General features: G+C 44.0%; 1 protein-coding gene across 1 annotated transcript in view; it reads right to left on the bottom strand.

The window, feature by feature from the left end:
• The window catches only part of CD109 (CD109 molecule), a 203,979-nt gene that overhangs the window by 155,879 nt on the left and 24,382 nt on the right, over window positions 1–23,718 (bottom strand). The window contains exons 4-5 of the mRNA XM_075862035.1: window positions 11,376–11,606; window positions 4,459–4,584 (exon numbers count right to left, since the gene is read on the bottom strand). Coding sequence (XP_075718150.1) covers window positions 4,459–4,584; window positions 11,376–11,606 — 357 coding nt within the window. The remainder of the gene's footprint in view (window positions 1–4,458; window positions 4,585–11,375; window positions 11,607–23,718) is intronic.

Genomic DNA, 23,718 nt, shown 5'->3' with positions numbered 1-23,718 from the left:
TCTCAGGCTTGTGTAATACTGTGTTATTCCTGTTTGTGCAAATTCCAAAAAGTTAGTAAATTCTCCATTTACTAAATCTGTAGTGTGCTATCTGTTAAATTATAACCCTCATCCGTCCGTCCGATACACTGTAACAGCACTGTGGGCAAGCTTCCAGTGTAGCTTCATTGCGTTTATTATGCCTTTACTGTGACATTACAGTGTGTATTTTCTCTATGCTGTGACATCTCTTTGTGCACTATCCGTGTGCATTCCCGAAAGACACAAGGCACAGAATGTAGAGCAAAGTAATGCAAAGCTTTCCTGTTCTGAACTGACTGCTAAGGATAGTCATGGTGGTCGCCCCATTCTATGTTTTGCTGTACGGTCCAATAGCTATTTTTTATGCCCCTGCCTATTATGTACAGTATGCTTCTGCACTGAGAGAGCAAATCCGAATATTCTGAGGTATGAAAAATTATTGACAGGGTGAAAAACAGTTGTTGCAGAATTATTACAGAGTTTTGATATTGACTGATAACAAATTTAATGTATACAGGGTGAAGAAAAAGTATCGTTATAGTAACTTATCAATTATTATACCCGTCAGTGAACAACTAGTACTGTATATTCAGTAAACCACTCTATGTGATGAAATAATGATGCACTACTATAATGAATTTCGCATTTGCCTTTACTGCCATCTGGTGTGTAAAAAAATAACAAAACAATAAAAAACAAAAACTTTAGAATAAGTATCTGAATTATTTATTTATTATTATCCTTATATTATTATATATAATTTGAGAGTAAAAATATTGACTACAAAGTAGATAGAGTAAAGCAAAGTCAATTACTGGATTCACTTAATAAAACTTGCTATTCACAAATTTTAAAAGGCAGGGATATAAATACTGTCATGGTGACCAATGCAGCTAGTGTGGTAGCCATCAGACTGGCAGAAGTTGTCAGATGAAGTCAATGTTATAAACTCTAAGCAATCGCTTTTTGTTAATAGAATTCCCTGACAATAAGCAGATGACATTATGTCCTGTTGTTACGTTCAGCTGTTATCTGAGGGGGAACCTAGCAGCAATTGTTACATTTCCCTGCAGCAACGCCACAAGAAAAATGTAGCACTACATGGTTGTTATGGTTCTTACTGAAATCGATGGGCCGTCTGTGTAACGTTTGGACATGCTTGGTCCTCCAGAGCGAGAAACGGTCATTCTGGCTTCTTTCCATTCTGGCTAATAGATGTGGTGACCTCCCATCTATTAATTCAGAATTCCCTAATATTATATCTGAAAAAGGGTTTTCTAAACCGGACAACCCCTTATAGCATTTCTTATAGTGCAAGTATAGATAATAATAATTCATTGGTGGTACGAAACTGTTAAAAACAAAATTAAGCATTACACAGTGTCCATTCATATCATATCATATCATATCATATCATATAACAGGACAGGTCCTCTAGGGGGCGGAATTGCAACTCTATGAGATGACATTATAATGCTTTTTGTATTCCTTATTTTCAAATTTGCCTTTACTGCCATCTGGTGTTCATACACAAAATATTAAAAACCATATATTATCATTAGCATAATTTATATATTATTATCTCATCCTAAAGCATTATTAATATAGTTATATTCAATTGATACAAAACTGCCTTACAGATAATAGTCATTGATATTTTAAATTTTTAGAACTATTTTAAACATAAATCTGAAGAATAATAAAACATAAAATGTAATTTGTATCACAGTAGATCAGTGGTCAGCACTGTTGGCTTTCAGCACTTGGGTGCTAAGTTTAAATCAGACTAAGGCCGGATTCACACGAGCGTGTGCGTTTTGCGCGTGCAAAAAACACGGCGTTTTGCATGCGCAAAAGGTCCATAACAGATCCGTGTGTCAGCAGCGTATGATGCGTGGCTGCGTGATTTTCGCGCAGCCGCCATCATTATGACACTCTGTTTGTATGTTTGTAAACAGAAAAGCACGTGGTGCTTTTCTGTTTTTATTCATAGTTTTGCCTACTGTAGCACGCAGCACACGGAAGTGCGTCCGTGTGCCGTGCGCGGTTTTCACACACCCATTGACTTCAACAGGCAAATATAGGACATGTTGTGAGCTTTACGCAGCGGACATACGCTGCGTGAAAATCAAGGACAGTCTGAACGGCCCCATTGAGGAACATAGGTCCGTGCGGCATATTATACGTTCGTTTGAATAAGCCCTAAGGGCAATATCTTCATGCATTTACTCTAAAATCATATGGAAAGTTTTATTGACTTAATGAAATTGGTTCTAGTGCTTGGTACTTGAGATAAGAAAACTAGATTAGACTGATGTGAATGATCACAGTCTGGGATGGTATTGCAGAATGTTGGCTCTATATAGGCACCATAGAATAAATACATAAACATTTAAAGGCTATGTACACCTTTGAAAATATTATTTTTTTTGAATATAAAAATGTGTATCAGTGTGATTGGTGCAACTTCCTAATCACTTTTTATTAAAAAATATTTTTACTTTTTGATATACAGCTGCTTTGTATTCTGTATATAGAGCAGCTGTATAGTGCGCTAACACTTGAATCCGTCAGCCACGCAGGATCCACCTGTTATCGATCACATCTAAGTTATGACACGTAGGATCCACCTGTAATCTATTACATCTATGTTATAAACTTAGATGTGATCGATAACAGGTGGATCCTACGTGTCAGAGGACCCGCTGTCACTGAACCCGTCAATCCTGACGGACACAGGTTTCAGCACTAGATACAGCGGCTCTGTATACAGAATACATAGCCGCTGTATATCAAAAAAGTAAAAATAATTTTTAATAAAAAGTAATTAGAAAGTTGCACAAAACACACAGATAGATAGATCTATATATTTATTTTTTTTTAAAACTAAAAAACTTTTCAAAGGTTTACATAGCCTTTAACTTGCCAGAGACACACAGGACCAGCTTTCAGCCAAGCCGTCAGGTCAGACATGCTGACCTGACGGTTAGATACAGTTTCTATGTATACAGTATACTTTGAAGTTGTATCTTAAAAAGTAAAAAACTATTTTAAATAAAGTAAATTAAGAAGTTGCTCAAAATCACATAAAACATTGTTTTATTAGAAAAAATTAGTTCAAATGTGTATATTACCTTGAGGCTGGGTTCACACGACCTATTTTCAGACGTAAACGAGGCGTATTATGCCTCGTTTTACGTCTGAAATTAAGGCTACAATACGTCGGCAAACATCTGCCTGTTCATTTGAATGGGTTTGCCGACGTACTGTGCAGACAACTTGTCATTTACGCGTCATCGTTTGACAGCTGTCAAACGACGACGCGTAAAAATACAGCCTCGTCAAAAGAAGTGCAGGACACTTCTTTCAGATGTAATTTGAGCCGTTCTTCATTGAAGTCAATGAAGAGCAGCTCAAAATTTACGGCTGTCAGAGAAGCCTCGCAAAATGCGAGGAGGAGCAATTACGGCTGAAACGAGGCAGCTGTTTTCTCCTGAAAACAGTCTGCCTTTTCAGACGTAAAAGCCTCTCATCGTGTGCACATACCCTTAAGGCCTGTGCTGCACTGCAACTTTTTGTAGCGCAACTGATTGATTTTAACTACTGAGTGACAGCTGCAGTCCACAGGATTTCATGCAATCAATATATTCCTTTGGACTTCAGCTGCAGCTTGATAGTTAAAATCAATCAGTTGCGCTATAAAAAGTCTCTGTTGAAGCCCTGTGATAAACCCAGCAATGCTCAGAAACTTCTTTTACTAATGGAAATATGACTAAACATTTTAAGAAAACTGAAATTTATTTAAATGGACCATTCCTTAGAATATTGTGTCACACTTTAAGCAACAGAGATCTCTGAGCAGTGCCAAAGGCACTTAACGAGGTTGTCCAGACATTGGTAAGTGCCAGAAGCAGAAGGCTCCGGTCACACTATAGTGGCCATGCTGCAGTACTGCAGCTCTATCTGCTTCCGGCACCAATTAGAGCATAACTTCCAGTGCCAGGAGGCAGCTGGAACAGCTGATCAGTGCAGGGTCCAGGTGCCGGACCCCACCCATCATATACTGATTACTTATCCTGTGGTGTTGACAACCCCTCTACAGACTCCCTTCATTCTGAAGATCAGTTGGGGTCCAAGATAACAGACTTCCTCAATCTGATTTTCTCACTTGTATCTATGACATACCACAAGATGGATTTCCCATAAAACTAATAACGCAAATAAAATAACATGAATCATACTTTATATACATTTGTAACCTTTCTGAGACAACAAAGTTTAATAATGTATATAATATCCTTCAGCTGGAACAAACCAGGTGTTTTTTTGTTTTGTTTTTTTTTGGGGGGGGGGGCGTTGTTGTTTGTTTTTTTTTAATTATCCTGATAACAAAATTGCTAATGCTGTAACACTTTTCTTTTAGAATGATATACTCACATTCAATTTTACTTTTATTGACCAATCTCCAAGTGGTGGACTATCACTTAGTTGGAAAGTATTTGACACAACTCCTAACTCAGCTTTTTCTTCTAGCCATTGCTCTATGAGGTTTCCACGTGGATCCTAAAAATAATAATAATAAAATAAATATTACTAGGAATATGGTTATTGCAGGTTAGGCTATGCTTGCATCATGTCTGTGGATTATGTTCAGAGGGACTGTTTGAAACAGTCTGCGGAACATATGCACTAGACATATGCAACTTAAGCCACGCTCCTTTCCACTAAGCCAAATCCAAAATGTGCCAAAATATGCCAGGTTGCGCAAAAATTCTAGACCCAGTCTAGACCCAGAAACTATAACAAATCTAACCCAATATTTCTTATTCATCAGGGTTACTACACTGCAATTATCGCCATTCCCTCCACATACCACAAACCCTCATAACATGTAATATATTATTGCAGAATCTCATGAATGGACATGTCACAGTCTAGTTGATTTGATGAAATAATGCTGTGATGGATTTTAATGTACAATTTGATATGTAGCATCTGAAGTTCAGTAATATACAGTGAAGGAAATAAGTATTTGATCCCTTGCTGATTTTGTAAGTTTGCCCACTGTCAAAGACATGAACAGTCTAGAATTTTTAGGCTAGGTTAATTTTACCAGTGAGAGAAAGATTATATAAAAAAAAACAGAAAATCACATAGTCAAAATGATATATATTTATTTGCATTGTGCACAGAGAAATAAGTATTTGATCCCCTACCAACCATTAAGGGTATGTGCACACACACTAATTACGTCCGTAATTGACGGACGTATTTCGGCCGCAAGTCCCGGACCGAACAGAGTGCAGGGAGCCGGGCTCCTATCATCATAGTTATATACGATGCTAGGAGTCCCTGCCTCTCTGCAGGACAACTGTCCCGTACTGTAATCATGTTTTCAGTACGGGACAGTAGTTCCACGGAGAGGCAGGGACTCCTAGCATCGTACATAAGTATGATGCTAGGAGCCCGGCTCCCTGCACTGTGTTCGGTCCGGGACTTGCGGCCGAAATACGTCCGTCAATTACGGACGTAATTAGTGTGTGTGCACATACCCTAAGAGTTCAGCCTCCTCCAGACCAGTTACACGCTCCAAATCAACTTGGTGCCTGCATTAAATACAGCTGTCTTAAATGGTCACCTGTATAAAAGACTCTTGTCCACAGACTCAATTAAAGGACATGTGTTGCCAGCAAAACATGTTTTTTTTTTTTTTGTTAAACAGTTAGTGTATAGGTGATTAAACATTGTTCTAATTTTTTTATTTTTTTCACGAGTCAGGAAATATTATAAATTGGATTCAATTTATAATATTTCCCAGCACTGGTCACTAGATGGAGCCATTCCCAAAATTGCAGCATTGCATGTGGTAAAGCAACCACATTGCTTTATGCTGCAAAATTGGGTAAAAATCCCTCGCTCTAGTGAGCTCTCAGAATCCCCCCCCTCCTTTATCCTGGCTAGTGCCGGGAGAAACGAGGGGTTTGAACGGTCTAACCTCCTACACTGTGTGTCGCCATTTTTTGAGCTAACACACAGTGTAGAAGGTTAACATACAGTAGTAAACACACACAAACACGAACATACATAGAAATCACTTACCTGCTCCAGTCGCCCCCGCTCCCTCCGGTCCGTCCGCTCCGTCTGCTGCTGCTGCTCCATGTGCACAAGTCCGGAAACCGCGACCGGAAGTAGTAATCTTACTGTCCGGCCGCGACTTCCGGTCCACAGGAAAATGGCGCCGGACGGCGCGCATTTCAAATTGAACTGTGTGGGAGCGGCGCATGCGCCGTTCCCACACAGCGGCGTACACGATAGTGGATGGAACGGGCCCCGTTCGCAGTCCCTATGGGACTGGAGCTGCCGTATTCCATGTCTGTATGTGTCGTTAATCGACACATACAAAAATGGAAAAAAAAATGGCAGCCCCCATAGGGAAGAAAAAGTGTCAAAATAAAAAAAAGTAACACACAAACACACAAATTAATCCAAACGTTTTTAATAAAGCACTAACATCTTTAACATATTGAAAAAAAAATTTGGGTGACACTGTTCCTTTAATCAGTCTGACTCTAACCTCTACAACATGGGCAAGACCAAAGAGCTTTCTAAGGATGTCCGGGACAAGATCATAGACCTGCACAAGGCTGGATTGGGCTACAAAACCATAAGTAAGACGCTGGGTGAGAAGGAGACAACTGTTGGTGCAATAGTAAGAAAATGGAAGACATACAAAATGACTGTCAATCGACATCGATCTGGGGCTCCATGCAAAATCTCACCTCGTGGGGTATCCTTGATCCTGAGGAAGGTGAGAGCTCAGCCGAAAACTACACGGGGGGAACTTGTTAATGATCTCAAGGCAGCTAGGACCACAGTCACCAAGAAAACCATTGGTAACACATTATGCCGTAATGGATTAAAATCCTGCAGTGCCCACAAGGTCCCCCTGCTCAAGAAGGCACATGTACAGGCCCGTCTGAAGTTTGCAAATGAACATCTGGATGATTCTGAGAGTGATTGGGAGAAGGTGCTGTGGTCAGATGAGACTAAAATTGAGCTCTTTGGCATTAACTCAACTCGCCGTGTTTGGAGGAAGAGAAATGCTGCCTATGACCCAAAGAACACCGTCCACACTGTCAAGCATGGAGGTGGAAACATTATGTTTTGGGGGTGTTTCTCTGCTAAGGGCACAGGACTACTTCACCGCATCAATGGGAGAATGGATGGAGCCATGTACCGTCAAATCCTGAGTGACAACCTCCTTACCTCCACCAGGACATTAAAAATGGCTCGTGGCTGGGTCTTCCAGCACGACAATGACCCGAAACATACAGCCAAGGCAACAAAGGAGTGGCTCATAAAGAAGCACATTAAGGTCATGGAGTGGCCTAGCCAGTCTCCAGACCTTAATCCCATCGAAAACTTATGGAGGGAGCTGAAGATCCGAGTTGCCAAGCGACAGCCTCGAAATCTTAATGATTTACAGATGATCTGCAATGAGGAGTGGGCCAAAATTCCATCTAACATGTGTGCAAACCTCATCATCAACTACAAAAAACGTCTGACTGCTGTGCTTGCCAACAAGGGTTTTGCCACCAAGTATTAAGTCTTGTTTGCCAAAGGGATCAAATACTTATTTCTCTGTGCACAATGCAAATAAATATATATCATTTTGACAATGTGATTTTCTGTTTTTTTTTTAATATAATCTATCTGTCAATGGTAAAATTAACCTAGCCTAAAAATTCTAGACTGTTCATGTCTTTGACAGTGGGCAAACTTACAAAATCAGCAAGGGATCAAATACTTATTTCCTTCACTGTAAAGATGCTTAGACTGTAGTTAAATGCACCATTAGGCCGGATTCACACGAGCGTGTGAGTTTTGCGCACGCAAAAAATGCGGCGTTTTGCACGCGCAAAAGGTCCATAAAAGCTCCATGTGTCAGCAGCATATGATGAAAAACAGCTCCGTAATTTCAGCCGTATTGGACGCTGCTGTGTGAACATACCCTTAGCGTCATCTCAGCTATTCATTGTAAACTACTGTGGCTCGATAGGTTATAATTAAAACATTTTTTTTACACAAAAGTACTTTTGGGTTCACATATGGCACAATTTTACAGGAACTTTGCTGTAGTTTCGGCATGTTTTTTTCACCTACAGTAAAATATTTAAAAAGAAATAAGCAACTGCAGCAAACTGCAGCAAATACCGTTATAAGGGTCTGTTAACATCTGCATTGGAGGCTCCGTTAAGGGCCTCAGTCGTAGATCTGGCAGAAATGACCGGAAACATTATTACAGGTAAATCAACGGCCATCCCGACGGAAAGCCGCCAGCGGTGTTCGTGTTGCAACGGAACATTTGTTTCCAGCATTCCTGACAGCAGAACAACAGAGTGCCCTGATGCAGATGTGAATAGGGCCTAAAACTGCCATGTGTGCACTTGCCTTCTCAACATACATTTACATTTTAAGAGAAGTAGCACAAAATGTTTTCTTTACAGAAGCCAGAGAAGACTTATATAACCCTGCCATAAGAACCCTGTCACTTTTGGACTCAAGCACCAAACACAAGTCTTGACAAGCACCATACACACTTTTGACTTTCTAGATAGTATAAGGCTATTGGGGCAAGTTGTACTTTCTATTCGTACTATTAGAATATACGTGTGTGTGTATATATACACACACACACGCAGGTGGTGCATAAGTAGGTATACAGTCTAAATAATAGGTAAATATAATAATAATAATAATAATAATAATAATAGGTGTACAGTATAAATAGTATTTTAGAGAATAACACAACAATTAAGTACAATCTCTTATATGCTCACATTGGCGGCCCTCACTATTTACACATTGCTGTGATCTAGTGTTTACACTCTCACTGTGGCACAAAGTTCTTTATTGTTCTTAATTTCTTGGCATGCTTCCTTTATGAACTGAATCATATTATCAAGGTTGTCTTGAATATACCTTATCTTTGATAACTACCCAAAAGAAAAAGTCCATCGGGGTAAAGTCTGGTGATCGTGCTGGTCATTCAACCAGGCCTCGTCTTCCAAAAACATAGTGAGGAGGACTCCACCTTGCTGAAAATAGAAGTCTTAATTTCCATGCTCCAACTACAATTGTGGTATTAAATTTTCTTGGAGCATGTTAAGGTCCTGGTCTGAGGTAACCGTTGTATTTTAGAAGATAGGTCCAATTACCCCTTTACATGAAATTGCCAACCAAACTATAACCCCAGGTTGATTCAACTGTTCTTCAATTGTTGCAAGGGGTTTTTCTGTTGAGTAATAAACACAGTTGTGCCTATAAACAGCACCTGAAAGTCTGAAGTTGGCTTCATCGGACCAAGTTATTTTTCTAATAATGCCGTCTCCTTGTGTTTCTTCATTTAAAATTGCCTGGCAAAATTGTAAATGGACTGTTTTAAAAATCTCCCCCTGTATACCTAAATATGCAACCCCCTGTATATACACATATATATATATATATATATATATATATATATATATATATATATATATATATATATATATATATATATATATATATGCGTTCAGATTTAATAATTTCAGTTTGGGTGTACAAGCATTCCTGATCTAAAGGGTGCAGTCACACATGGAGTACTTGCTTTGTATCTCTGCAGTATAAACTTGCCCGAAGGAAAACTACAGTGTATGCCTATATGCAACTCAAATTTCTCTAGTTTTCGCATTGCGGAATATTTTTCCAATAGGCATACATTGCAACGTTTTCTGCAACATATGCTTCAGAAATAGAAAGCAAGTACGCCACGTGTGACTGTCTATTTAAAGTATAGGCTGTTATGGTCATTGGAATTCCAAATATGAGGTGTTTTTTTATGTTATAAGTATTTTTTCAATAATATATTTTACTTTTACTTTAAAAAACTAACTTTATTTTTGAAGTCCCAAATTGGAAGTTTTTGGTTTTTTTTCAATAACATTATGCTGGCATACTTATGCAAATATGCACAGGTGTAAATGATAGGCATTTATAAGAGAAAGCTCAAGGATATTCTAGTAAGCATATGGGAATTGCTTTTCAATACTTGGTTGAAGAAAACAGCTGCTTTCAACGTTCATGTAAATTTTCTAGAAAATTAGGTGTATTAGTTTTAACATCCTGTCCTAGCTTTTTATTAAATACATTTCTTTAGCTTTGTAATGCTACTTCTGTGAGTATTGATATTATCATCAGCCAAAGTAAATATATGCAATTTAAAATTGTGTTTACGCATAGCGGTCAATTTGCATTTTTTTGCCACGATTTTCAGCAAAAAATGCAAATTGATTGCAACGTGTGAACACAGCCTAAAACTGCAGATGTTTTTTTTTTGCAAATAAACAATCCTTCTAAAGCTTGCCCTTAATAATAAATTACAAACATTCCAATATACTCGCCGACCTTTGTAAGGTTCTGGGCTGTCTCTGTGTCACAATCGGGGTCCTTGTACAGTATTATAATCATGTTTAATTTCAGCACGGAATAGGGTTAATTTCTTGGAACAGAGTCTTCAGTGATCCTGGCAGTTGTGGTGAAAGCAGGGCTGTATATTACAGCCACTCTGCTGATGCTGATCTCGCAGTTAGGCCTAATTCACACGAGCGTATTTCACGTCTGTGTTACGCGCATGAAAATAACACACGTCACACAGACCTATGCAAGTCAATGGTGCCATTCAGACATTCAGTGTTTTTCACGCAGCATGTGTCCGCTGCGTGAAACTAACTGCATGTCCTATACTTGTGCGATTTTTGCGCATCACGCACCCATTGAAGTCAATGGGTGCGTGAAAATCACGGCTAGCACACGGACGCACATCCGTGTGCTGTGCGTGATTCACGCAACAGTTGCAAAAGAAATGATGAGAAAAAGAAAACCATCTCCTTCATTTTATTTTGGTGACGTGAAACGCGTGACATACTGATGCCATACACGCGTAAAAAACGGAGACACACACCATACACTGATGTCACACGGAACTGCAATGCAGGAAAAACGCTGCATTTTTTACGTGCGCAAAACGGACACGTTCGTGTGAATAAGGCCTTACACTGGCGCACTGCGACATCATTCTGATGAAAATGTCGAAATGGCATCATGGTGCTGCAACTATCAGCTGACCATGATGTACATTTTTGCCATGGATCAGGAAGGGGTTAAAGAATTTGAATCATCATATTGTTTTCTTCTATGTGGACCTTGTTTTGTTTCACAATTTTTTCTTTATGGTGGTCAACTGGTCATTAAGATTCAAGAGTAGTTTGAGGTCTCCACATTTATATTTGTGTAGGTGTAAATATGTGCTAACTTACCATAATATGTATATCAATTGTAGAAGTGTAAGGTTTTAAATCTGCTGAAAAAGTCAGAATCCTGATCTTCACCTCTTGACCAGGCTTGTAAAAGACGCTATTTGTCTCGATGAAGACAGAAAAACTCTTAGATTTGAAGTCGAGTGAAGTTGTATTAAAAAATATCATCTGATTTTCTGAAAATCCTTTCACCTGCAGTTCATAATTTCCATAAAAGCTATTTGGGGGAAGCTGAAAAGACACAAAATATAGTTTCAGTCATCTTTTAGCTTCTTTTTTTTTCAAGGCACACATTAGTGTAGTGCTTCTTTAGGGTTATTCCCATTACAGAAAGTGATGGCATATCGCTAGTATATGTTATTACTTTCTGATCACTGGGGGTCTGACTCCCGAGACCCCACCAATCCTGAGATTGAAGGAGTTTTTAAATCTGTTTTTTCCGTGCACATTCCCGGCCATTCAAGTTAATAGGGTCATGCTGCAGATCCAAGACAGGAATGCAGCTGTAATGGATCTGCCAGGCACTACGTCTGTGGAGACTCCCAGGGTTAATCAGTCGACACCTGAGGCCAGACCTCTTAGACTGACACCGGCTCCCACCAATCAGGGTGGCAGGCTCAGGAGTGGGAGAGCCTATCACGGCCTGGTCAGTCAGAGTTAGCTCCGCCCCCTGTCCATTTATACCTGCAGTTTTCTCTTCCTCATTGCTTGTTATTCTTTTGGATTCCTGGCCCCACTGCTGCTTGCTCCAGCCTGCTTCTGCCGTGCTTCTGCCTTGCTGCAGTTCCCCTTGTCTTGCTTTGCTTTGCCCCTGGCTTGCTTCTGTCTCCGTGCCCGCTCGGGTTACTCACTTCGTCCTGGTCCTGACTGTTCGTTCGCCGCTCCGTTTCCTCGTGGCGTTCCGTGGCTACTGCCCCTTCCCTTGCGTGTTCCCTGTTTGTTTTCCTGTGCACTTAGACAGCGTAGGGACCGCCGCCCAGTTGTACCTCGTCGCCTAGGGCGGGTCGTTGCAAGTAGGCAGGGACAGGGCGGTGGGTAGATTAGGGCTCACTTTCCCTTCACCTCCTTCCTGCCATCACAGAATAACAAGCCCTTACCTAGTCTACCATTTCTCCTACGCTGTCGCTATCATGGACCCCCTTGAGACCCTGACCCAGCAGATGCAGGGCCTCTCCCTACAGGTCCAGGCCCTGGCCCAAGGGGTTGGGCGCACCACCTCACCTCTAGAACCCGACCTCAAGTTACCTGACCGGTTTTCAGGGGACCGTAAGACGTTTCTCTCCTTCCGGGAGAGTTGCAGACTTTTTCCATCCCGAAACTAACGGCCAAACGGAAAGGACCAACCAATCCCTGGAACAATATTTAAGGTGTTTCATCTCTGACTGTCAATTCGATTGGGTCTCATTCCTTCCCCTTGCTGAATTTTCCCTGAATAACCGGGTCAGTAACTCGTCAGGGGTCTCCCCGTTTTTCTGTAATTTCGGGTTTAACCCAAGGTTCTCCTCCGTCTCCCCTGGTTGTTCCAATAATCCTGAGGTAGAGGATGTTCATCGGGAACTGTGCACTGTCTGGGCCCAGGTTCAGAAGAACCTAGAGGCGTCCCAGAGCGCACAAAAGATTCAGGCAGATAGTAGACGTTCTGCTAACCCCCGGTTTGTCGTCGGGGATTTGGTCTGGTTGTCGTCCAGGAACTTGCGCCTTAAGGTCTCGTCCAGGAAGTTTGCTCCCCGATTTATTGGGCCTTATAAGGTCATTGAAGTCCTCAACCCTGTATCCTTCCGTCTGGAGCTGCCCCCATCCTTCCGCATACACGACGTCTTTCATGCCTCCCTCCTTAAACGCTGCTCCCCGTCCTGGTCCCCCTCTAGGAAACCTCCTGTTCCCGTTCTCACCCCTGAGGGGGTGGAATTCGAGGTGGCCAAGATTGTGGACAGTAGGATGATCCAGGGCTCCCTCCAGTACCTGGTCCATTGGAGAGGATACGGGCCGGAGGAGAGGACTTGGGTACCTGCTCGAGATGTTCACGCTGGGGTATTGGTCAGGAGGTTCCACCTTCTCTTCCCCACTAAACCGGGTCCTCTTAGTAAGGGTCCGGTGGCCCCTCATAAAAGGGGGAGTACTGTAATGGATCTGCCAGGCACTACGTCTGTGGAGACTCCCAGGGTTAATCAGTCGACACCTGAGGCCAGACCTCTTAGACTGACACCGGCTCCCACCAATCAGGGTGGCAGGCTCAGGAGTGGGAGAGCCTATCACGGCCTGGTCAGTCAGAGTTAGCTCCGCCCCCTGTCCATTTATACCTGCAGTTTTCTCTTCCTCATTGCTTGTTATTCTTTTGGATTCCTGGCCCCACTGCTGCTTGCTCCAGCCTGCTTCTGCCGTGCTTCTGCCTTGCTGCAGTTCCCCTTGTCTTGCTTTGCTTTGCCCCTGGCTTGCTTCTGTCTCCGTGCCCGCTCGGGTTACTCACTTCGTCCTGGTCCTGACTGTTCGTTCGCCGCTCCGTTTCCTCGTGGCGTTCCGTGGCTACTGCCCCTTCCCTTGCGTGTTCCCTGTTTGTTTTCCTGTGCACTTAGACAGCGTAGGGACCGCCGCCCAGTTGTACCTCGTCGCCTAGGGCGGGTCGTTGCAAGTAGGCAGGGACAGGGCGGTGGGTAGATTAGGGCTCACTTTCCCTTCACCTCCTTCCTGCCATCACAGCAGCGCTAAAGCAATTCTGTAGCTCCTTCAATCTCAGGATCAGTAGTAGCCGAACCCCCTCTGATCAGAAAGTGATAACATATCCTAGCGGGTAGTCCGGTTACTGAGGCAACAGTACAAAACTGGAAGCCTAGTGGCTGAGAAGTCGAGGCTTGCAGCATCATACAGTTGCCTTGGATATAGTACCTACCGATCTGGCAGCGGCGACTCACACCATCACTTTTCAAATTCTGACAGGAGACATGGCAGTATACATAACTGGAGTGGCCCTTTATAATTAAAGGTGTTGTCTGGGCACGGGATGTTTTTTTATATGTTATCAGTATTTTTCATACTGATGACTTATCTACAGGATAGGTCATCAGTATATGATCAGTGGGGGTTCGACACTCGGACCCCGCACTGATCAGCTGCTCCGGCTTTCTCCAGGCATCGGATGTCCGTGCTGGAAGCAGGTGGCTCCGGTCACAGTATAGCGGCCGTGCTGGAGTACTGCAGCTCTGCTCCAATTCAAGTGAATAGGAGCAGAGTTCCAGTTATGCAGCACTGCTGCTATGCAGTGTATGGAGCCATCTGCTCTGGCACCGAACCCTGCATACAGTGCAAAACAACCTGTGCCTGGAGGCAGCCAGAATGGCTGAACGGCGTGGGATCCGGGTGCTGGACCCTCACGATCATATACTGATGACTTATTCTGTGGATATGTCATCAGTGAAAAATCAGTCCGTGCCCAGACAACCCCTTTAACCCCCTTAAGGTCTGGCCTTGCGATTATTTTACACTGTTTAACATGCGGTATAAATAACATGTTAAAGAGGCTCTGTCACCACATTATAAGTGCCCTATCTCCTACATAAGGAGATGGGCGCTATAATGTAGGTGACAGTAATGCTTTTTATTTAAAAAAAATATCTATTTTTACCACTTTATTAGCAATTTTAGATTTATGCTAATGAGTTGCTTAATGCCCAAGTGGACGTATTTTTACTTTAGGCCAAGTAGGCGTTGTAACGAGGAGTGTATGACGCTGACTAATCAGCATCATGCACTCCTCTCCATTCATTTAGTCAGCGCATAGGGATCCTTTTAGATCACTATGTGCTGTCTTATACTAACACATTAACGATACTGAAGTGTTTAGACAGTGAATAGACATTCCACGGGATGTCTATTCACAATCTCTGCACTTCGTTACTGTTTCTATGGTAGTTACAGCAGAGGAAGCGTGATCTCATTGTAACCTGTCATTTACCGTGTAATCTCGCGAGATTATGCGTCCTCTGCTGTAACTACCACAGACAGATTAACAAAGTGCAGGGATTGTGAATAGACATCCCGTGGAATGTCTAGTCACTGTCTAAACACTTCAGTATCGTTAATGTGTTAGTATAAGGCCGGGCTTACACGAGCGTGTGCGTTTTGCGCACGCAAAAAACGCGGTGTTTAGCGTGCGCAAAAGGAACTTAACAGCTCTGTGTGGCATCAGCATATGATGCGCGGCTGCGTGATTTTCGCGCAGCCGCCATCATTATGACACTCCGTTTGGAAGTTTGTAAACAGAAAAGCACGTGGTCCTTTCCTGTTTACATTCACAGTTTGACAGCTGTTACGCGAATCACGCTCGTCCCACGGAAGTGCTTCCATGTGGCATGCGTTATTTTCACGCACCCATTTACTTCAATGGGTGCATGATGCGCGAAAAACGCCGAAATATAGGACCTGTCGTGTGTTTTACGCAGCAGACTCACGCTGCGCAAAAGTCACTGACAGTCTGCACTGCCCCATAGACTAATATAGGTCCGTACGACACGCGTGAAAATCACGCGCATTGCACGGACGTATAACACGCTCGTGTAAATGAGCCCTAAGACAGCAGATACTGATCTAGCAGGATCCCTATGCGCTGAGTAAATGAATGGAGAGGAGTGCATGATGCTGATTGGTCAGCGTCATACACTCCTCTGTACAACGCCCACTTGGTCTAAAGTAAAAATACACCCACTTGGGCATTAAGCAACTCATTAGCATAAATCTAAAATCGCTAATAAGGTGGTAAAAATAGATCGTTTTTTTAAATAAAAAGTATTACTGTATATAGCGCCCATCTCCTTATGTAGGAGATAGGGCACTTATAATGTGGTGACAGAGCCTCTTTAACTTAATTCTACTGGTCGGGGCGAATGTGATGATACCAAATATATATAGTTTATTATGTTCAGTACTTTTGCACAATAAAAGCAAGTTTTATGAAAAAATTAATTTTATTTTTTTCTGCATTCCGAGAGCCTTAACCATTGATATAGTTGCATAAGGACTTGTTTTCTTACGGGACGAGTTGTAATTTTTATTGGCAAATCTGCCATCACTTGTTCTTTTTTTCTTGTTCTTGCGCCTTGTGGTGTAAATATTATGATAACTTTATTCTATGGAATGTTACAATTGCAGCAGTGGCCTACATCCTAAAAACCTATGGTAGACCTAGAGGCCTTTGTTAGACCCCTGATTGCCACGGTAACCCATTGGCAGCCTTAGAGTGTTAATTATTATGTGATTATGTTAATTGTTATTATTGTGAATACTGATCATATTATTAACAAATTGTAATAAGTTATTTGTGAATTAATTCATAAGGGTTGTCCCCATGAGCTCCAAATCAGGTTTAAAGCAACTGTCCAGCAGGATAGTCACTTTAGTTTAAAGTAAGGGCTCAATAGCTACATTCCGGCCTTGCATCCCTTTTTTCCACTAGGACTATCGATATCTGGCAAAGAAAAAAGAGCAGTGGGAAAACAAAGGCTAGGGGAGTATTTATTTATTTTAACACCACCAGTCAGGGAATTAGATTGTCACTTTAAATGTAATTGTCTTCTGCTTAACCTCTTTGGGCCCATTATTGTGTCAGAACCTGGGCCTATTGGTAAATCCTTTAGTGGGTCAGTCCGACCTTGAACACCTAATGTAATTTAGCCAACAGCTAATTTATATTACAGTACTATTTGTCTGGGATTGTGAGGCGGCAGAATTGCTACTTATCTAGAAAACTGTAATTTGTATATTACAGTAGGTGAAATATTTTATGTTGCTATTTACACTGTTTTGGTCTATATTATTCTAGTCTGCACTGTATCAGTGATTATGTTGAGGATCATATTTAGAGGGGTTTTCCATAATAAACTATTCCTTAAATATTATACGGCTCTGTTGAATATATACTGTGTGTGTGTATATACATAATATATTCTTATAGAAAGAGAGCTGTATTATATTTAAAGGACACTTCATTAGGCCCACCTGTGTATAGATGGATATATATGTGTATATATATATATAGATATATATATATATATATATATATCTATATATATATATATATTGTCACGTTGCAGTTTTGTGGACCCACTAGGCCGTACCGCCATAGCGGGGAGGCAGCTAGCCAAACAACATGGAACACCGGCAATACAATGTCCCACACAAGGATACCTGGATAGTCCAGACAGTGGCCGCAGCTCTGGCACTGATGGAGATGGGTGCAGCAAGTAACGCCAAACAGATGGCGGATGACACAGATGCCGCAAGTTGCACCAGACGTGGCGAATTCCTCTGGACTTGGCAGATGACACAGGACGTGACACGACTCTGACACTAGTAGGCACAGGAACAAGAACAGCACAGGATACAGGAACAAGTAACAGGGCACGGGTAACAACTGGAACGGGAAACACTAAGGGACCATTTGCAAGACAGACTTGGGATAACTAACAATGCTCAGGCAAGGATCAGAAGGGCTGGGGCCTTCTTATAGACCAGGAAATCATGTGCAGTTGATGATGATGATTTCCTCTTGTGCGCGCGCTGGCCCTTTAAGGCGCGCGCACCCTACAGGACACAGCAGACTGGAGCGGAAGTGAGCGCTGGCGTCTCCTAGGAAGGAGATGGGGACCAGCGCTCACGGATTCATGGCTGTGGGCGTCGGGAGGTGAGTAAACCCGACGGCCCGTGGCCATGGACGCTACAGTATCCCCCCTCTTACGCCCCCTCTTCTTGGGGCCAGAGTGAGAGAGGAATTTTTTAATAAGAGCAGGAGCACTGAGGTTCTCTTCTCCTCAGGACCAAACCCTCTCCAGTCCACTAAATAGAAAGTCCTTCTTCCTACCCTTTTGCAGTCCAGGATCTCCCTCACCTCGAACACATCAGAAGAACCGCTGGGAGCAACTGTGGAACTAGAAGTCTTGCTGTAGTGGTTCAGGACCACAGGCTTCAGGAGGGACACATGAAAGGAGTTGGGGATTCTGAGGGTAGGCGGCAGCCGCAGCTTATAGGAGACAGGGTTTATCTGTTGCAGAATCTCGAAAGGACCAAGGAACCTGGGAGCAAACTTGTATGAAAGTACCCTCGAACTAATGTACCGAGAGGACAGCCAGACTTTGGTACCTGGAAGATACTGAGGCGGTTCTCTTCTCCTAGTATCTGCTTTTCGCTTCATGCGATCGACTGCCAGCAAAATAGAGGACCGGGTCTGTTGCCAGATTTGCAAAAAGTCCCCATATGCAGAGTCAGCAGCGGGTACCTGAGATGTGGTCGACACTGGAAGGGGGACTCTAGGATGTTGACTGTACACAATGTTAAATGGAGTGGAAGTGGGGGACTCACTTGTGTGGTTGTTGTACGACAACTTGGCCCATGGAAGAAGCTGTACACAGTTATCGTGCTGTGAAGAGATGAAGTGGCGGAGATAATTCTCCATGATCTGGTTGATCCTCTCAACTTGCCCATTGAACTGGGGGTGATAAGCTGAGGAAAATTCCAATCTCACATGCAGGAGTTTACAGAGGGCTCTCCAGAACTTGTGTTGAATGAAGAGACTCACCAGTCGGGGAGCAGAAGGTAGGCCGGTCAGCGGGATAAAATGTGCCATCTTAGAGAATCGGTCCACCACCACCCAGACAGTGTTGCATCCTGCTGAGGGGGGAAGGTTTGTAACAAAGTCCATCGCAATGTGCTGCCAGGGGGTGTTGGGTACAGGCAGAGGTTGAAGCAGGCCAGCAGGCTTGAAGTGAGTAACTTTGTTGGAAGCACACACCGTGCAAGAAGAGACAAAGTCCAGAACATCTTTAGGTAGCGTGGGTCACCAGAAGTGACGAGCAATCAGGTCTTGGGTTTTACGGACACCAGCGTGCCAAGCTAGTTTAGAACTGTCTCCCCAGCGGAGAATTCTTCTCCTGTCTGCCAACCGAACAAAAGTCCTCCCCGGAGGGATGTCTCTAACCTGCAGAGGATTAGCAGTGACAATGCAGGATGGGTCTATGATAGTCTGAAGGGACTCCACCGTGTCTTCCGTCTCAAATGATCTGGACAGGGCATCGGCCCTCACATTCTTGTCTGCGGGACGGTAGTGGAGCGCAAACTGGAAACGGGTGAAGAACAGCGACCACCTGGCTTGACGGGGATTCAGTCGTTGAGCAGACTGAAGGTTCTTGTGGTCGGTGAAGATCAGGATGGGGTGAGCTGTGCCCTCTAGAAGATGTCTCCACTCCTCCAGAGCCAATTTGAATGCTACTAGCTCCCGATCTCCAATAGAGTAATTGCGCTCAGCAGAAGAAAGAAGTCTAGAATAGTAGCCACATACTACTGCCTTTCCTTTGCAGCTCATCTGGAACAGAAGTGCACCAGCACCAACAGAGGAAGCATCCACTTCCAGTGAGAACTGCCGAGATACGTCAGGATGATGGAGGATCGAAGCTGAAGTGAAGGCTCTCTTGAGGCTAATAAATGCGGACTTTGCCTCTGAAGTCCACACCTTGGCATTCACACCCTTCTTGGTAAAGGTAGAGATGGGAGCCGTCAGACATGAGAAGTTTGGAATAAACTGCCGGTAGAAATTGGCGAATCCCAGGAACCGCTTTATGGCCCTTAGGCCTTAAGGACGTGGCCACTCCAGGACAGTTCTCTCTTTCTCAGGATCCATCTTGAGACCTTGATCCGAGATTATGTAGCCCAGGAAGGGCAGAGAACTCCTCTCAAAGACGCACTTCTCCAGCTTGGCGTATAAACGATTCTCTCTTAATCGTAGTAGAACTTGACGGACATGCCTCTGATGAGTCGTCGAATCTGGGGAGAAAATCAAAATATCATCGAGATAAACAACAACACAGACATAGAGGAGATCTTGGAAGATATCATTAGCGAACTCCTGAAACACTGTGGGAGCATTACACAGTCCGAAGGGCACAACTAGGTATTTATAGTGCCCGTCCCAGGTGTTAAATGCCATCTTCCATTCATCCACCCGGCGAATCTGGACTAGGTTATAAGCCCCCCGCAGATCTAGCTTAGAAAAAATGTTGGCTCCTCGTATGCGATCAAACAGCTCGGATATAAGTGGCAATGGGTATTTGTTCTTGACCGTGATCTGGTTGAGACCATGGTAGTCAATGCAGGGTCGAAGGGATCCGTCCTTCTTTTTACCGAAGAAGAATCCAGCCCCGGCCGGGGAGGAAGACTTTTGTATGAAACCCCTCTACAAATTCTCCTTGATATAGGCCGACATGGATAGAGACTCTGGCAAGGAGAGAGGATATACTCGGCCACGGGGGAGAGAGGCATTAGAAACCAGTTCAATGGGGCAGTCATAAGTCTGATGTGGAGGCAGTGTCTCAGCCTCCCTTTTGCTGAAAACATCTGCAAACTGAGCAAACTGCGGGGGGGGGGGAGTCCCGCCAATGACTGAGGCAGAGGAGGCTTGACAAGATGGATCTGCAACAGACAACGACCAAGGCACTTGGAGCTCCATTGGAGAACCTCTCCAGAATTCCAGTCCAGGACTGTGGCATGTAGTCAAAGCCAAGGCAGGCCCAGCAGAACAGGATTGATGGCCTTGGGCAAAACAAGGAAAGAAATCAGTTCAGAATGAAGGACTCCAACCTGGAGCTTCAACGGCTTGGTTTTAGAAATGACAGGATCAGGCAGAGGCAGTCCATTCAGCGAGGCAACAGCCAAAGATGTCTCCAGGGGAACTGTGGGCAACTGAAGATGATCCACTAGCTCCTTTTGAATGAAGTTTGCCGCAGACCCAGAGTCAAGACAGGCAGAAACCCGATGCATCTTCTCACCGGGTACTAGAGTCACAGGAATAGTCAGTTTGGAACAGAATGCTCTATTAGGTACCGTTCCACCTAGGGTTGTCTCTCCAACCAATCCTAGGCAATGGGGTCTCTCTGGCCTCTGGGGACACAGACGCACAATATGGCCTCCGAGGCCGCAATACAGACAAAGTCCAGAAGTGCATCTGCGCTGTCTCTCCCGGATAGACAACTTGGCTTGGTTACTCTGCACAAGATCCTCTGGTGGGACGACTGAGGAGGATTGCTTGAAAGTAGAATCCAGCCTAGGAAGTTCTCTCTCCCAGAGAACCTCTTGGGAATGCTCCACGATCCTCATGTCAACCCGGGAGGCGAGTAGGATAAGATCGTCCAGGGTAGATGGCAGATCGCGAGCAACCAGCTCGTCCTTAATCCCTGAAGACAATCCCTGCCAGAATGTGGCCACCAAAGCCTCGTTGTTCCAGGTCAACTCAGCAGCCAGGATACGGAACTGAATAGCATACTCGCCCATGGAGAGGTCTCCCTGGTGTAGGGTCAGCAGGGATGTAGCAGCCGAAGAAACTCTCCCAGGTTCCTCAAAGATCGAGCGGAATGTCCGTAAGAGACACTGCAAGTCACGGGTCTCTGGTCCCTGATGTTCCCACAGAGGATTAGCCCATGCCAGGACTTTGCCAGTAAGGAGAGAGATGATGAAGGCGATCCTGACGTCATCCGAAGAGAAGGACCTGGCATGTAATCTGAAGTGGATCTGGCACTGATTCAAAAAACCCCTGCAGGACCTCGGATCTCCGTCATAGCGTGGAGGTAGCGGCAGGAAGCACAGAGGATTGGTTCTGGTACAGACAGGAAGTGTAGCAAGAGGAACAGCAGGAATGGGTGCGGTGACGACTGTGGTTGGAGCAAGCAGCCGATGGGCTATGGCATTCCCCGACAGGAGGAGTTGGTCTTGTCGTGACTGAATATCCTCCATCTCGGTCAGCAAGGCTTGTGTCGTCAAGGTCTCAGGTTGACCAGCGAGGTCCATGGCCTGAGCGTACTGTCACGCTGCGGATTTATGGACCCACTAGGTCGTAGCGGGGAGGCAGCTAGCCAAACAACAGGGAACCCCAGCAATACAATGTCCCGCACAAGGGTACATGGATTGTCCAGACAGTGGCCGCAGCTCTGGCACTGATGAAGATGGGTGCAGCATGTAACGCCAAACGTGGCGGATGACACAGGTGCCGAAGGTTGCGCCAGACATGGCTAAATCCTCTGGACATGGCAGATGACAGGACGTGGCGGATGACACAGATGCCGCAGGTTGCGCCAGACTTGGCGAATTCCTCTGGACGTGGCAGATGACACAGGACGTGACACGACTCCGACACTAGTAGGCACAGGAGCAAGAATAGCATGGGATACAGGAACAGGTAACAGGGCACGGGTTACAACTGGAACGGGAAACACTAAGGGACCATTTGCAAGACAGACTTGGGATAACTAACAACGCTCAGGCAAGGATCAGAAGGGCTGGGGCCTTCTTATAGACGAGGAAATCGTGGGCAGTTGATGATGATGATTTCCTCTTGTGTGCACGCTGGCCCTTTAGACCGGAGCGTCTCCTAGGAAGGAGATGGGGACCAGTGCTCACGGATCCATTGCTGCGGGCGTCGGGAGGTGACTAAACCCGACGGCCCGTAGCCATGGACACTATATATATATATATATATATATATATATATATATACACATACATCCTTCAAACGTAACATTTAAACCTCCTGCTTAATATAGGTCCTCCTCGTGCCGTCAAAACAGCTCTGACCCGTCAAAGTAATGCACTCCACAAGACCTCTGCGGGTATCCTGTGGTATCTGGCACCAAGATAGGCCATCAATTTGAATAACCCGGACAACCCCTTTAAGACCTGTAAGTTGCAAGGTGGGACCTCCATGGATTGAACTTGTTTTCCCAGCACTTCCCACAGATGTTCAATCGCCAATGTCAACACTTTGAACTCTTTCTCATGTTCCTCAAAACATTCCGTTAACAATTTTTGCAGTGTGGCAGGGCAAATTATCCTGCTGAAAGAGGCCACTTCCATTAGGGAGCACCATTGCAATAAGGGATTTTTCTTGTCTGCAACAATGTTTACATAGGTGATACCTAAATATCATGTGGATGTTAAAGTAACATCCACATGAATGTCAGGACCCAAGATTGCCCAAAGCATCACACTGCCACCGCCGGCTTGCCTTCTTCCCATAGTCCATCCTGGTGTCATTTCTGCCCTAGGTTGGTGCCGCACAAGCACGCGGCCATCCATATGATGTAAAAGAGAATGTGATTCAATAGTCTAGGCCGTTTATTTCCATTCCTCCATGGTCCAGTTCTGATGAGCATGTGTCCATTGAAAGTGCTTTTTGCAGTGCATAAGCTCTTAGTCCAAAACGTATCAAGCTGCAAATCACTGTGTGTTTTCACACTTTTCTACTATGGCCAGCATTAACTTTTTCAGCTATTTGTGCTACAGTAGCTCTTCCGTGGGATCGGACTGGACATGC

This window comes from Rhinoderma darwinii, chromosome 4, assembly GCF_050947455.1.
Source record: "Rhinoderma darwinii isolate aRhiDar2 chromosome 4, aRhiDar2.hap1, whole genome shotgun sequence".
Taxonomy (NCBI): Eukaryota; Metazoa; Chordata; class Amphibia; order Anura; family Rhinodermatidae; genus Rhinoderma; species Rhinoderma darwinii.
This window is presented reverse-complemented; position numbering and strand designations above follow the sequence as displayed.